This window comes from Coccinella septempunctata, chromosome 7 (assembly GCF_907165205.1).
Source record: "Coccinella septempunctata chromosome 7, icCocSept1.1, whole genome shotgun sequence".
Lineage (NCBI taxonomy): Eukaryota > Metazoa > Arthropoda > Insecta > Coleoptera > Coccinellidae > Coccinella > Coccinella septempunctata.
In genome coordinates, this window is record NC_058195.1 from 23,711,150 (window position 1) to 23,728,331 (window position 17,182).

The window sequence follows — 17,182 nt, forward strand, 5'->3', positions numbered from 1 at the left end:
AAGCACACAAAACATCTATAAATAAATGGAGTAATAGACAATATGTGATAAGAACAATTTATACTTACTGCCTCCATAACCAATTTCACTCCGGAAGGAGGATTTTTCATAGATTTCACTATAGTAATATCGGCGGGCTTCAAAGTATTCAAAGCATCCAATGCTGCTTCTAAGGCTGGTATCGCCTCAGATAAATCAGACTCACAATCATCTTTAATCGCTTGAGCAGCCGCAGCTGCTTCATTAGCCACAGCTTCATCGGCTCCAACAATCTGAAAATTAAATGTGTACAGTAACAGTTTCTTCTACTTGATTCGCTCCTGACAAATTAGTGCAAGAATTTACTCAGTAGCAAATTGTTTATTTCAAGTTTTGTATGGATTTTGTTCTAGAGATTGGGAGTGAAAACCCTTGAAAGTTTCAGAAAAAAATTTGGTGTTACAAGAAGTTTGTCATCAAGACAAGAATTCTTGTCTTGTTGACCCCTAATTGAGGTCAGGTTAAGGCGGAACTTTTGAGATACCGTTCAAGGAGTGTTCGTTTATTCTTGATTTGTGGTAAAGGTCGAATCTAGGAATTTTAGGTTTTTTTTATCGCAATGACTAACAGCTCAGGTAGGATAGGTTCGGAAGGAATAAGCGCAAAATCGTTTAAGACGGAGAAGTGCAGGAAATTCGGGTCTGGTCCTCGAAAAGTTCTGCGTCAGCATCATCCGGCGAACGACTATCGTAGAAAAAGGTAGAAAGTTCCAATTTTTGTTTTTTCACATCTGGGGTCCAGAGAAAAAAGTTAATCAAGTCCAGAGTCCTGAAAGCTCCTCCCAATGCATTGATTATATTCTTATTGTTGTTGTGCGCTGAGTTGAGAAGTTGAATTCAACCCAAGATTTTGTTGATGAGAAATATTGTTTGCTGTTTTGCACTCCTTGCATGTGCTTTAAGAAATTGAAGATTTAAATTGGACCAAATACATGTTTATCAAGAAGTTCTAATTTCTTTCACTAGATTCATTTGTTAATTTCATACATGAGTTTCATTCAAACTTTCTCCTCAGAAAAATATAAAAATAACCTCAATGACCTGGCCTTTGCGCAACAGTCCTAATTCACATTTTTTCCTTTTCAAAGGGTCTCCAATTTTTGTGTGTTCAACATCTTCAAAATAATCACTATTTGTGAAGTGCAAAGCCGCTCTTCCATCGATCAAGTTACGGGGTGAATTATTACATCAGCACACAAAGCAATCGAATGGAGAATGTTTTGAAATTCGCCGACAGAGGAGCGGTTTATCTTAATGTATAAAACAAAGTCGCCATTTTGTGTGTTACACCCTTGATAACTGAAGATTGAAGGAACTGTTTGTTATGAAAGTTGATTTGTTGGATTCTTCTACGGCAGGGTTAACAGAAAATACATTACAATTCTGGAAAATCTGATGAAATGAAAAAAAATGAAGGAAATAATTTTCCTTTTTGCTAATAACGCCAGTAGGTGTCGCTACGGTTAATAGCGTAAAACTCCTTTCAAAGATCGTATAATATATATATAATATAATTATGTTTATTATTTGGAAGTAGTTAATTTGAAATTTGAAATAACGCGAACTGCGGTAGCCCGTGATTAGAAATTGAAATTGAACTGATGAAGGTGTCTGATATGGACCCGAAACGTTACTATATATAATATTGATTCCAAAGTTTTTTTTTCAGTTCAATTTTTCTACTTGATTTGTTCCTGACAAATTAGTGCAAGAATTTACGCAAGAGAAAATCGTTTATTTCAATTTTTTCAATTGATTTCATTTCAGTGATTGGGAGTGAAAGTCCTAAAAAGTTTCAGAAAAAAAAGGAGTTTTACGGTTACGTCTATTGTGAATCGGCACTAAAGAAAAAGAAGAAAAAATATCACATACATCACTGTATACATACAGTAATCAATGGTAATTCGTTATTGAAACAATTCATTATCCATTCAATTTGATCGTTATTTTGATTTGTCACGATTTACGTTATTCTCCAGTGTTATTTAAAATTCCACCTGCCAGAAGATCTAATACATCACAACGAAGCAGTAATGCTACTAGGTTTCGGAATATTTCGAGTCAATCCTGTAGAGCATTGTGAGCAGCGCCATGTAAATATGGCCCGACTTCGTGAGTTATAAACACCACAGCAAAGAGATGCAGTACGTCGAACTACTCAGATTGATATGAGACAGCTTCGAGTTAATCGTAATCGTCCAAGAACGAGAAGAAACGCAAATATAAATTTGAAAGGAATAGCTTTTCAATATGATAGAACAATCGAGACAGCACTCACCATTCCATAAATAATTATGCAGTTCTTTAAATGGTTCGTCAAAATGCTGATAACTATTTGCTAAGATTTCGTCGATTGTTGCAGCAGTATTGTGTGGCCCGTAAACAACAATCAAAGATCTATACAGCCTACATCGATTTAAGTAATTCTTAGCAGAGCGTAGACGCCTTCATACCCACAACACAGCTAGAATACAGCAAAATGGCTCTACAGCCGACCATTTCTTAACCAACTCTCAGCGACTTTACTGTTCAATATTTTCGCCAAAGCTGTCTCGATAATTGCTGACATGAGTATGCCTGTAAGGGTGTTGGAATAAGATTCAGATTTGATGGAGGCCTATTTAACCCGAAGTGCCTCAGAGTAAAAACCCGTTCAAAGTTCATCACGGAACTTCAATATGCAGACGATTGCGCAGTTATCGCTAGAAGCCCAGAGGATCTACAGATAATGCTGGAAAGGTATATACGACGCTTCAGACCTTAGACTCAATATCGACAAAACCAAAATCCTGGTCAGAAAGCCTTCAAGCACATATCAGCCTGGAGAATGAAACTCTAAAACAGGTCGAGCAGTTCAAATACTTTGGTAGCTCATTAATATTAGGGCTAACCTAGACAAGGAAATATACAACAGTATCAATTCCGCATCACGCGCATTCTGGAAGCTAAAAGTCAGAGTGTTTCGAAATCACGACCTCAATCTGAAGACCAAGACAGCTGTTTACAAAGCAGTTATCCTCCGAGCGCTTCTTTACGGAAGCGAAAGCTGGACGCCCTACAGGTGACATAATAAACAGCTTGAACAAACGCAACAACGTCATCTAAGACATATAATGCACATCAGATGGTTCCACAAAGTTTTGAATACCGAAGTCTTGCAACGCGCGAGTTGTACAACAATTGAGACTCAAGTAACGAGGGCCTGACTCAGATGGGCTGAGCACATTCTGAGGATGCAAGACACAAGACTCCCCCAAATAGCTCGCTCTGCATGGCGAATTGGCAGAGGGAGCCCCGAAACCAGGAGGCCAGTATAAGCGGTTCAAGGATACACTACACCAATCCCTAAAATCAGTTAACCCAAGTCCGCCTAGAGACTGGTTGCATATAAATGGATACAAAATTATTCAGCCCATGTCCGCCTTCAATATAGGTTCATTTTGTGAGAACAGGTGTTAATGTAAATCAGTTAACTATTTGCGAAAAAAAGATGTAGATTACATAAGCTAATTTGAAACTATACGGAAATAATTTTAAAAAAGAAAAAAAACTTGGGCATTAGAGGGTTAATGCCAATCATAACTGGGAAACACTAGCGTTAGACAGGTCACAGTGGAGGTCTATGGTGCTCAGGTATAATGGAGACACGTGAAGAATACAGCGACGGTCAGATCTGATTAGTGACTATCCATGCCCTGACTGTGGAAGGATCTGTAGGTCACGGTTGGGTCTCTTCAATCACAGGAGAGCACACAGTCGCAATTAGCCCTAAGAAATTATAAGTCTGTTTTTTTATGTCTTTTTGTAGATTTATTCCCGGTAACAGCAATAAATGAATGAATTGTGTGGACATGTATTGTAAAATTGAAATAGAGCGTCTTACATATATCAGAATGAATCAATCCAAACTACGTTCAGAGGAATATATTCATTTACGAGATGCATAAACCATCGAAGGAGATGCAGCCAATGTAGGTAGATTGACAATTTTACCAGCAACGTATATTGCCTTTCTGTACCAATCTAGGAGAAGGGCACCATCCGGCTTCCTGTTCCTGGATTGGTACAGAAAGCCAGCTAGTTCAGGTAGATAGCTGAATCATCTAATCACCCTCAGCAACAAAAGATCAACATCATGTTAGGACTGAAAAATCGGATGTTAAAGATATCCCACCCTACTTTTGTTCAAAAAAACCTAAGGTTGCTCTCCCAACTAATGGTGGATAACGGTTACCCCAAGAAACTTTTGTAGATTGTTTTTTAACTGCACTCATTCAGGACAGCCACTGAATGATGAAAGTGCAACGAGGAGTGTGAATGGAGTTGAGATCCAGAGAGAACCGAAGACCTTGCAGCCATTTCATACATTGAGGGGATTTTCAAATCTCCTATGAATGTACTCAAGGATGAATCGGTGAAGTTGGTTCCAAGTACAGATTTAAAGGTTGACATGCTATTCAGTCGCACAAAAGACAGGTTGGATTTGGGTTTGATGAGTGGAGTGGTATATTGTGTGCCATGTATGAATTGTGAGCAAGTTTATGTGGGACAGACTTCACAATAGTTACAGAGGAGGATGAGCCATGTAACGTGGTTTACTCGGAGAAACCTTAATCTCGAGCGCCAGCTATTCTTTTCAATAGGAAGAATAGCAAACCTACCAGAGTAGCTGCTAGCCGGAGACAGAGCTCGATGTTGTCTAGGGTAGTAGCGACAACGAAGAAGTCAAAATCGAATTATGTAAAAGTTTATTCACACCTTCGGAAACTAATTATATGTACAAGGGAGATATGTGTGATATAAAATATGAGTGATTCTATAAGTGAAAATACATTCGGGAAATCTTATCCGGTCACGAGCACTTTATGAAATTTATACCGGGTGAAGTGAAAAATTAACGGTTCAATAAAAATGCGCCAACCAGAACTGACGAATGCTAAGGACTTGCTATACGGTATCGGTATGTAGTTGTATTTCTCCGGAAATGAAACACAATAAGGGCGGATCTGTTCGAGACTTTTATTCGCTGCCCCAAGGGTTATAACACGCCATGACTGACAGCGAAGAAAATGTCTATTTTTAACGCAACTACGGGATTTCACTGACTACGTGCGGTATCTCTTATTCTCTGCCCCAAGGGTTATAGCACGCCATGACTGACAGAAAAGAAGGGATTTCGGATTCAACACTTATGACGCGGAACGCGGACAGGGGGGGTTGACGGAACTTTCCCTTCAGTACCCCAAGGGCTAGGGCGGATCTGTTCGAGACTTTTATTCGCTGCCCCAAGGGTTATAACACGCCATGACTGACAGCGAAGAAAATGTCTATTTCGCGCAACAGGGTAAAGAACGATAAAATACAACAGAAAACGATACAGTACAGCAGTGTCAAAGTTAAGGAAGTAACGGCGTAGGTCTAACAAAGAAACTGAACGGTACAGACGAGGACCTACCTCCTTTGTTTCAAGCACTCGAAACTCAAAGGATTCAAAAGAAAAACTAAAAAAAATTAACTCTAAGCACTGATGCAAACACAAAATGATTATTCTTCAACGGCGAAAGAAATACCGAAAATTAACTGAATCTATGAAAGAAGTCACCACGTTAGAAAGCGAAAAATCGAAAATACTGAAGCGAAGTGAAAGCACTGAAGTAAAAGTCAAAAGTCAGCCGAAGAACTGAAGTAACAGTCGAAAAGTGACCGTCGCGGGGGGAAAATTTGCTTTTATAGGCATATCCCCTCTCACGGTAAAAATCTGAAAATTCCGGTTTATCGCATATCAACAGATGAAAAACGTCGAAATCTTCAGCGGCATGTAAGAAAAACAACGTGAAATACAGATAAGCGGTTTTTTACATTTACTCTGCCTATCGGAATGAACGTACGGAATATTCGAGAATTAAAATATTTTCAAAGACGGAAATTTAAAACGAAAGAAATGCACTAAAATGAACTCCAATTTTCCTCAGAAAACTGGACTTCATTACAGCCAGCATAAGAATGATATTAGAAATCCTGATAAAACTAGTGCTCCTGTTGAACATGTCAGATGAACATGACACAATATGAATTTTGGTGCGGTTGACGTGTTAAAATTTGAAAAAAATTAAAAAAAAAGAACGTTCTTGGAAATGTTTCATATTGAGAAGCGGCGTTCCAATGTCATAAATTTTAGAAAGGATATGGAACACATAAGTAATATTCATTCGAACCTGATTCTTAATAATTCTGATAATTTTGATAATTCATTGAAACCAATATGCAACCTTCATGATGTTTTTTCTATGACTTCGAGCTGTCACTCAATGAGATTCAATTTTAACACTCTGTGTTGTCTCCCTAACCTAATTTTGCTGACATTGTTTTGGGATTGACGAGTTAAAGTATTGTTGATATTGGAATTTATACTTGTATACCTTTGCAATCGTGTGGTTGATAGTTTTTTTTAAAGAAAGTTGTTTGTTTGATGTTGTTACCTATTTTTATCTAGATATGTTTTTTTTTTTGAGATATAGCACACATCCTATATTCGGTATGTAGCTTTATGTGATGGTTGCTTGTTTTTAACTGTATCAAAACGTTGACCAATGAATAAATAGAGAGAGTTCTTAAGCTAGTGTTTCCCACACCCCATATCCACAAATTAAGTTGATAAACGTGTTTGTTATTAGTAAAACACCTTGAAAGTAACGTGATTCATTGCACAATACTCAAAGGAAAGTATAAAGGTGAGGAAGTTTTTCTCAGATTTCCGATGGTCCCAACAGATATGCCATTTGAGTTGGAGAGAATTCAATTTCCCATTCATCTTGCGTTTTTTGTGACAATTAACGAATCGCAAGGCCAGTGCTTGCATGGGTGTGTGTGGCTTAAATCTAGAAAATAATTGTTTTTCTCATGAGTAGTTCTATGTTGCGTGTTCAAGAGTCGGCAAACCTTCTGCCCTATTCATTCTTGCACCCGGGAAAAAAATAAAAATATCATTCATCACAAGGTACTACAATGAAGCAATTATAAAATATTCCAAACAAAAATTTATAATATGTACAACAATTCGGTTCCTACCTCTTGAATAAGGAAAATTCTTTTAGTGTAAATAACAATGTACATACTTATTTCAATATAATTAAATTTTTTGTATATTTTGTACTTTAATTCCTCCTAATCTATCTCCTGCTTAAAAAAATGGTTAGTACAACTTTATGTACCTCTAAGGCGAAACAATGTTCGCCGGGTCAGCTAGTCGTTAAAATTTAAGTGTTTTTTCCGCCGACCTCTTAATAATAGCACTGTTTAACGTACACGAAATTAGTTAGTAATGGATCATTTTATTGGTTAATTTCCTATTAATGCATTATTGTCATGGCTAATCGAACATAGAAGTATTCAGGAGCTTCCCAAATAATTATTTTATTTGTAGGTCGCATTGATTTTCGTAGTACCTAGCGGGTGAATTGAATAGAGCTGAATTGTGGAGGTTGCAAAAAAATTATGATGGTTAGAGAGTAATCAATATATGTATATGTACTACAACTTCCACCAGCTACACACATTCTTTCAGATATCATAGGGAACGTTATCAATGTGATTCACTCAAAATGTCACAACTCGAATATGTTCTCTATGGACTTCTCGAATTGTTCGATCGGCCGCATAAATATCAACATTCCGGTATGAACATAGAAAATTTATAAGGTGTCAAATTTGACTAGGTATCGATAGAAAATTTTTTCAATCAAGAATTCACATTCAATTCAATATGTGGTCGACGGAAAAATCTTGTAATCAACTCGTTTATTAATTCAGCGATTAATGATCTCGAACATTAACGTGCTCGCTCCGCTCGCACGTTAAAATATCTCAATCATTAATCGCTTTCATTAATAACCTTGTTGATTAAATAACTATTACGATGAAGCATAGTCTTGACTCTATAACAATCGAAGTGCACCTCCACAGAAAGCCTGTATGTTCTCTTTTCTCTACTAGGTACAATTTGTTTGAAAGCAATCATTAAACAATATACAAATTTAAACTTAAAGTATACACTCAACATTCTTTGGGAAAACGGAAAATCATGTCTAAAAGTGAACGACAGAAGACAAATGTCAAAACGTCAGGGGTGTCCAGAAAGTACTGATCTTCTTTTTTCTTCTAATCTCAGTAATATCTATACATATCTTTTGTCTCTGAAGAAAGAACCATTGTACAATAAATAGCCCAGTAGAAGAAAGAAGAAGAGCAATACTTTCTGGACACCCCTGACGTTTTGACATTTGTCTTCTGTCGTTCACTTTTAGACATGATTCGCTGTCAAATACAGGGTGGTCCAGATCGTAACCAAGAAATTTTAACCACGTATTCTACATCAAAAATAAGCCCTAGTTTGTCATATAAACATATGTGGAGAAATGTTTCCTCTCCGAGATACGGGGTGTTTAAATTATAGAAAAAAACAAGTTTTTTATTAATAACTTTCACACTGCTTGAAATATTTTTATGAAATTTGAGACATAGGTTTTGAGCGTCAAGGAGCACTTTTTGCATAATATGATCTTCTTCTTTTCTATTCTACCAGTGGCGACCGTACTGCGCGAGATTGAATATTTTCAGATAAAAAAATGATACGCTACTGGTTTTTCCGACCATAAAAATTACTTTTTAAATCCTTATTCAATTTGGAGCAAATTCGGTCTCCTGACTTCTTGCTATACGAGGCACCGTTTCCGGTTAAAAAATAAAACACATTCTCATGCATGAAGAAATCGCCAAACTTAAAGAAGATGTTCGAAGTATGACCCATTGTGCTGAACACATAATTCACATCGACGTCTAATAGATCCGACAGCAGCAGCTAAATTTCGATTTCTTAATTCGTCGCAAGCATTTTAGATACGGCCAATAAGTTTTTTCCTTGAGTTCACAGAAGTCATATATACGATTTCTTTCAAGAACCCCCATACGAAGTAGTCCAAAGGGGTAATATCGGGGCCCTGTGTAGGCCAACTGACTGGCCCATCACGTCCGATCCATCTTTCTGGAAAATTATTATCCAACCAGTTCCTCACATTTCTATGAAAGTGGGCTGGACAACCGTCAAGTTGAAACCAAGCCGCTAATCTTGATTCTACTGGAATATTTTCTCACATATTTGCAAGCTCTGCCATTAGAAATTGTAAACAATTTTCACCACTAACTCGTTCTGGTAAGAAATGGGGTCCAAATAGGTGATCATTATAAACTACAAGCCAAACATTAACATTAAATTCTACTTGGAAATTTCTTGATCGAATGGGATGTGGATTTTCGTGGGCCCATACATGCTGGTTATGAAAGTTTAACACGCCCCGACGACTGAAACACGATTCATCAGTCCATAATATGGTATTTAAAAAGTCTCTATTCTGCTCAATTGAACAAAGAATCCATTGGCAAAAAAATAACCTTCGCTGTTCATCACCTTCTCGTAAACCTTGGACGGGTTGCAAGAATTTTTAACATAGAAAATCGAAGTGTGCGAGCTGCTATTCGACTGCTTGTTGTTGGATTCCTATCAAATTCACGAAGTATCCTCCATGGCACACTTTGCTTTCCACAATAAAGAAATTACAGTCTTTTATGGTTATGCTTGTATTGAAACGAGTAATTGGAAACCAAAACTGTCATTTAAGTTTTTTAATCAAATTAATCTACCCTAAAAATAGTAGTTGGGTGTGTGTTGAATTTATCTAATCTTAGAAAATTGCTACAAAACCGTATTAACCTTTTTATTGCTATATCAAATTTTTGCGATTTCTTTATGCATGGTAATGTGTTTTATTTTTTTAACCGGAAACGGTGCCCCGCTCAGCAAAAAGTAAAGAACCGAATTTGCTCCAAATTAAATAAGGATTCGAAAAGTAATTTTTATTGTCGGAAAAACCAGTGGCGTATAATTTTTTTATCTGAAAATATTTAGTCTCGCTGCAGTACGGAGGCCACTGGTAGAATAGAAAAGAAATGATATTATTCAAAAAGTGCTCCTTGACGCTCAAAACCTACGTCTCAAATTTCATAAAAATATTTCAAGCAGTGTGAAAGTTATTAATAAAAAACTTTTTTTTCTATGATTTTAACACCCCGTATCTCGGAGAGGAAACATTTCTCGACATATGCTTATATGACAAACTAGGGCTTATTTTTGATGTAGAATACGTGGTTAAAATTTGTTGGTTATGATCTGAACCACCCTGTATTTGACAGCGTCTGTTTCGAAATAGCGACCACCCCTGTTGGCAGACGCTTACGATTTCAATTAGTTAAGATCCTAGACCATTTTGACACAACATTCATCTTGGTAACTATTAGGAAGTTCAATCGATTTTTTCTCATCTTTTCAATTTTTTTTTATCCCATAAGGCGACCACTCACGCCCGGCAGACGGGCGGTTCCAAGTTTTCGTAATAAAGTTGAACCAAAGTGCCAAACCAAACCTTTGGTAACTTATGAGGTAGTTGTTTTTGCTGCCAGCTCTCGGACTAAATTGTCTAAATTGTTCCCGCGCTTAAATAGGACAGAGATATCTGAAATCCAGAATCCGGGAACATATTATGTCTGTTCGTTTGCCGATTTCCAACCCCATAACCCCAAAACAGCCTTGGCTGAACACTGCAATAACACAGGTCACAACTTTAATTTTGAAGACGTCCAAATATTAAATAGGGGGCCTTTCTTAAGTAATCGGCTAATTTTTGAAATGTTACAAATAAGCTTACTATTCCTTATTAAAAACAAACAAACAATTACGAAATTAACGATGAAAATTTAAAAAAAAAAGAATTTAAATATTCAGCTCCTCTCCATTCAACTACTCTTCGATACGTCACATGCAGGCGTCTACCATTTTTACCCTAATTTGTCTCCAGTCCACCGTTTCTTTGATTTCACGTTCGTCTGTCAACATACAATCTGTGCATCGCTCGCTTTGTTTTGTCTCCGCATTTTAGTCCTCGTATATTATTCCTTTTACACGAAATATTGGAGATTTTTTGCATTTTCACGTGATGATTTTGGAAAGATACAATTGCTTAGTCTGAAAGTACATTATTTATGTATTTATACGTTATTTTCACTTTTAGTCTTCGAAATCTTTCGAGTTGTGTAATGTTTCATGTGTCCAAATTATGAAAAAGCATCTTTTCTCAGATATATTATCTAGTCAGAAATTTGTAGTTTAGCTCATTTTTCCTTCTTATTTGTAAACATCTGCAGAATGTTAAACTATGTTTCTCCACGAACTTTGTAGATACCTGAGGATGGAAATAAATTTTTCCGAAACGTCGGCGTACTAACAGAGTATCGTTTTCAGGTATATCTTTCTGATCCTACACCACTAACCATCTTGAAGTAAATTTTCGGATCACCACTTCAAACTTCGTTCGAAGGTTTAGTTTTTGTTAATATAGATCTTAAATCTTTTTGCGTTTTAAAAACATATGTTCAAAATAAATTTATCACACCATCTTATAGCAAACCCCCACATTTATACGGCCTACCTAAAATACATAAACGTCTTATTCCTTTGAGACCAATAGTAAGTTCACTTGGATCCCCCTGTCAAAAATTTGCTAAATATATATTACAATTTTTGAACCCATTGATAGGAAAATCAACCAGTTTTTTGAAAAATAACCAACACTCTTTTGAAAAATCAAGAAATTTTAATCTAAATGCAACTGACATCTCAGTAAGTTCTGATGTAGTAAATCTGTTCCCAAATGTTCCAGTTGATAAAACTCTTGAAATAGTGAGAACAAAATTGATTAATGATAGAACCATTCATGAAAATTCAAAATTGACAATTGATGATATAATGGAGATATTAGAAGTTTGCCTGAATTCCACAAATTTTCAATTAGATAATGTTTTCTATAAACAAAAATTTGGTATGGCTATGGGCTCTCCTTTATCATCAGTAATGAGTAACATATTCATGGAATATTTCGAACAAAAATATATAGACACATATTCACTAGAACCAAAGACTTGGCAATATGTAGATGATATTTATATGATTTGGCAACATGGTAGAGATAAACCAAAGAATTTTTTTGATCATATTAACAACAAAGAACCTACAATAAAATTCACAATGGAATTAGAGCAGAATAATGAAATTTCATTTTTGGATGTTTCCATAAAAAAATTTTCGAATTATTTTGAAACGAGCGAATACCGAAAAAAGACACATACGTATAGATATTCGAATTTTTATTCCAATCACGAAGTAAGTGTCAAAAGAGGTATTATTAAAACACTTTATGATAGAACTAATTTAATTTCATCTACTCCCGAAATTATAAATTGACTTCATTAAAAATTCTCTTACAGATAAATAACCAAAAAATTTTATTGAAGAAACAATACTAAATTTCGGGAGAAAAATGACTAACCAAAAGCATAATAATGATCAGAAACAACCAACAAACCCTCAAGAACCACCAAATTTATTGAAAGTAATTCCTTATAGTAATGGCCTTTCAGAAAAATAAGAAGAATAGGTTCTAAATTCAACGTAAGAGCTGTTCTCAAAACGCAAAATGATTTAAGATCTACATTAACAAATCTAAACCTTTGAACGAGAAACAAAAATAAAAAAATTCAATTCACAACATTGCCTGTATCTGTGGTAAAACTTATACAAGTGAATCGTCTAGACTTCTAGAAATAAAAAAACGCGAACATAAAAATTATATTAAAAATAGAGAAATTAATAGATCGCAGATCATCTTTCATTCATTCATATTCATATATTCATATTATCCTGATTCCCCATGGGTACCGAAATGCCCCTCAGAAGCTCTGTGGCTTGTACAAGTTCGGGGTATCAGTTGTGTACTGTGTCCTTACGCTACCTTAGGCACAGCATTGTTAATTTGAACCTAACAGTGAATGGTGGGCCATACCCTTATGGAGTAGAAAATTCCTTCTCTAGCCAGGGATCGAACTCTGAACTCTGAGCCGACGCTTCTTAACACCAAGCTACGGACGCTATTTGTTCTAATACAGGAGACCACATGATGGATTGGAATAACACTGAAATTTCAATGACGGAACCAGATCGTAATAAACGAAAGATTAAAGAGTCTACGTGTATTTTATTGGATCAAAATAATAATTTGGCAAATTGTTCGGTAGGAATAGATCATATTTGGATTAATTTACTGAAGATGAAACTGTCAACCGGTAATTTCCAAATTAAAGGAATCAACGTTTCTGTGCAGTTCCATGTATTAACAATTAAGAAGATTCTCGAAAATTGATTTTCGTCTGATGAAGGAGTCTGATATAGACTCCGAAACATTACAATATAAAATTATAATTTCCAATGTTCTTTATTTTCAGTTCCTTGTCAGGCAACAATTTTTTCTAGTTGATTTGCTCCTGACAAATTAGTGCAAGAATTCACACAGGAGCAAATCATTTATTTCTCTTTTTAAATTGATTTTGTTCCAGAGATTGGGAGTGAAAACCATAAAAAGTTTCAGGAAATGCAGAATCCTCCCAGAATGAATTTCAATCCAAATATGATTTCAGTTTTGGCTGCAACATCTATTGTTATTTATTTATTTATTCTAAAGGGGTTACATACAGATCTAGTGATCCAAAATAGAATTGGCGCCCCCTCTACCGATCGTCCTAGAATTTTGAAGGTTTCATTCAGTAACCCAATGATTGTGACCAGAATTCTGAAGAATAAAACAATTATTAAGAATAAACCTGACTGGCGAAATTTCAGCATCTCCGACGATAAGACACCTATACAAATTAAGGAACTCAGCAGGTTACGTGAAGAGCTAAAGCGCAGGATACATGCGGGGGAATCCAATATCGACATAAAATATATATCTGGTACTCCTATTATCACTAAAACAACTGACTCTAAACAGCCAAAAAATTAAATGAGCCTTGCGAGTGGTCTATCGTATATACAAACGCACAGTCTCTGCAGTCCAAGTATCTTGAACTGATAGCCTATGTTGCATCTTATCGTCCGACTTTCATTCTAGTAGCTGAATCCTGGCTTCATTCTGGAATTCCGGACAGCTTGGTAGCATTGCCAGGCTATTCCACCTTTAGGTATGACAGCAAGACTACAGTTGGTTATGGTGGTGTTTGTGTCTATGTGGCTGATACTATATTAAATACCTTCTCGCTGAAGCCTTCAACACCAGATTTACCTGGAATAGATTGTTTGTTGATTGATCTCTACAAGGGAAATTCCTGCTGTTTCACAATCGGTTGCGTCTATCGACCTCGACCTTGCCTATCCGATGGTCAATTCGCTGATATACTAGCCAGTTTGTCTACGAACAAACGAAATCTATACATAGCTGGCGATTTCAACATGCCCGATGTCGTCTGGCCTTTAACCTCTAAAGTCTACAACACTGTCTCTACCGTTCTTGTCGACACGATCCGCGATAGCAACCTCACACAATTAGTCGATTTTCCGACCCGATTTCGCAATCTACAAACTCCTTCACTCCTTGACTTGGTGCTGATCAACGATCCTGACACTGTTTCAAGCATTGAGCAGCATCCACCTCTGGGTAAATCAGATCATATTGTAATACATTCTACGTTGCAGCTCATAATCCCCTCCAATAGTAAAAAACTCATGAAGACCCTGAAAATCACAAACTACCGTCAGCTTGATGGTCTGGCAGAGGCGGTCGACTGGGTGTCTCTGCTACGGCCGGCTGCCGATGTGGAGATTATGTGGAACATTTTCACTGAAACTTTGCAGGGGCTGGTTGACAAATGCACATCAAATAAAAGAATCCCCTACATTCGTCAAAACCATGGATCGACGCAAATATCCTCAAGCTTATTCGTCATAAAAAATCATTGTGGCAGCGCTATACACGTCGAAAAGAGCAGAGAGACTACGATGCTCATAGAAGCTTTTCGAATTCTCTATCATCTACAATCGTAAGGGTTTTTACAAATACGTCAGGTCTACATTGAACACAAAAGTTGAAGCTCCATTGGTTAATGATCAAGGCGGTAGGCCGTGCTCGAACCCGGAAGAGTCTGCAAACCTTTTGGCTGACTCTTTTTCGTCATCCTTCACTCGAGAAACTGGTTCGCCTCCCGCATTAATCACCCCTCGCGCGTCCGCTGAGCTCAAGGACATAACTTTTTCTCCGTCCATCGTAAGGGCCAAACTTTCTACCCTAGATGTCCAGTCTGCACCTGGAGCTGACGGATTTTCGGCAAAACTGCTCAAGGAATGTGCCAATTCTCTAGCGCTTCCCCTTTCTTTGGTCTTCACCCGGTCATTTGAGACTTCCTCCCTCCCTCCTTCTTGGCGGAGTGCACGTGTTACGCCAATTTTCAAAAAGGGAGATAAGCATTGTGCCGACAACTACCGCCCTATCAGCCTGGTCCCAGTCATAGCAAAAATTTGTGAGAGTGTTATATTGGATGAATTTCTGCAATTTTCACTTGAACACGGCACTATACCCAACTGTCAACATGGCTTCCTCCCGGGGCGCTCGGTCATCACAAACCTTCTTGAATGCGTCAATTTCTGGTCAATGTCCCTTGACAAGGGTGACCCGGTTGATGTCATTTATCTTGATTTTGCTCGAGCCTTCGATCGCGTGCCTCATAGACGTCTCCTGAGCAAGCTCGATCATATCGGAGTTCGTGGCCGCCTCCTCTCTTGGATCGAGGCTTTTCTTTCTGACCGCACCTTCCAGGTTCGTGTTGGCGAATCTGTCTCTTCACCCAGAGTTGTCATGAGTGGATTGCCCCAGGGCTCCGTCTTGGGCCCAGTTCTTTTTCTGCTTTATGTTTCTGATTTGCCACGCCATGTCACCTCTCACTGTTCTCAGTTCGCCGATGACACCAAAATATTTGGCCCCTCCAGTAGCTCCTCTACTATACAAGACGACCTCGACTCCATCTCACGGTGGTGCGAAGACTGGCAGCTACCACTCAACGGTGGGAAATGTGTCGTTCTCCATATGGGTGACCGCAATCCGCGTCGGATGTACCATCTCAATGGAGTTGTTATTCCTGTTTCCAACAGCCATTGTGATTTGGGTGTAATTGTGACGGATAACCTGAGTTGGTCGGATCACATCCTCCATGCTGTCAGCAAAGCCAAAAAATCCTTATTTCTGATCCAAAAAGCATTTGGCAGGTGTGATCCCTTAACGTGCGCGGCTATATACCGAACTTATATGCGACCTATTATGGAGTTCGCCGGGCCTGTTTGGAGTCCGACGTTGTGCCGCGATTCATCACTGCTCGAGGGTCTCCAGCGTCGTGCAACGCGTCTCCCATACGGAATCTCGCGCCCGTCATATAGTGAAAGACTCTCTATAATGAACCTACCAACTTTTATGGAGCGGAGGACTCGTGATGACCTCATCACTACTTATCGAGCGGTAAACGATCTTTTTGGTGTTACTCTGCGCAACCTCTTCACGTTGAACACGGATGGCCGTTTGCGGGGCCATGCTTTCAAGCTCCGCAAAGAAAACTTCAAGACAGTGCAGAGGCAAAACTTTTTGTCAAACCGGATATTTGATGTGTGGAACGCGTTACCTCCTGTTGTGGTCGAGTCAGTGTCAGTGAACTCATTTAAAAACAATTTTGACAGTTGGCATTTAAGTGATAGGAACCTTAATTTGTAGTTTTTTTTTTTTCCATGTTCTGGTTTTGATTTATTCTGGATTATTCTGTTTCTTTTTTTTTGTGAGTTTATAGGCATTGCCTAAACTCTTATCCCTGTTAATAATAATAATAATAATAATAAAAAATAGAACCCTCTATTTGAATTTAGTGGGTTATGAATTAAATACAAAAAAAATACAAAATTGAAATTAGTGACTAATAAATAGTGAAGAAATATTATTCGCAAATATGCACAAACAAAGAGGAAAAAAAATACAATCATGAGCTCATGAAAAAGTAAACCGATCAAACAAAAAACTCCGTCTTTTTGGCCTCACATTCAAAACTCGAAAATTCTCCTGACTCTCAGACGAAAGGACAGGAGGGATAACCTCAAATATTCAATACTGCCACAGTTTTCATTAAAAGTCTTGAGCATTCTATACAAAGTTCTCCTAAAAGGTATTTTAAAT

The 17,182-nt window shown here is 37.5% G+C and overlaps 1 protein-coding gene across 1 annotated transcript in view; it reads right to left on the reverse strand.

The window, feature by feature from the left end:
- LOC123316425 (dynein axonemal heavy chain 3) overlaps nucleotides 1-17,182 on the reverse strand; it is a 2,043,583-nt gene that overhangs the window by 661,972 nt on the left and 1,364,429 nt on the right. Inside the window, exon 39 of the mRNA XM_044902499.1 lies at nucleotides 69-272. Within this exon, the coding sequence (XP_044758434.1) occupies nucleotides 69-272 (204 nt within the window). The remainder of the gene's footprint in view (nucleotides 1-68; nucleotides 273-17,182) is intronic.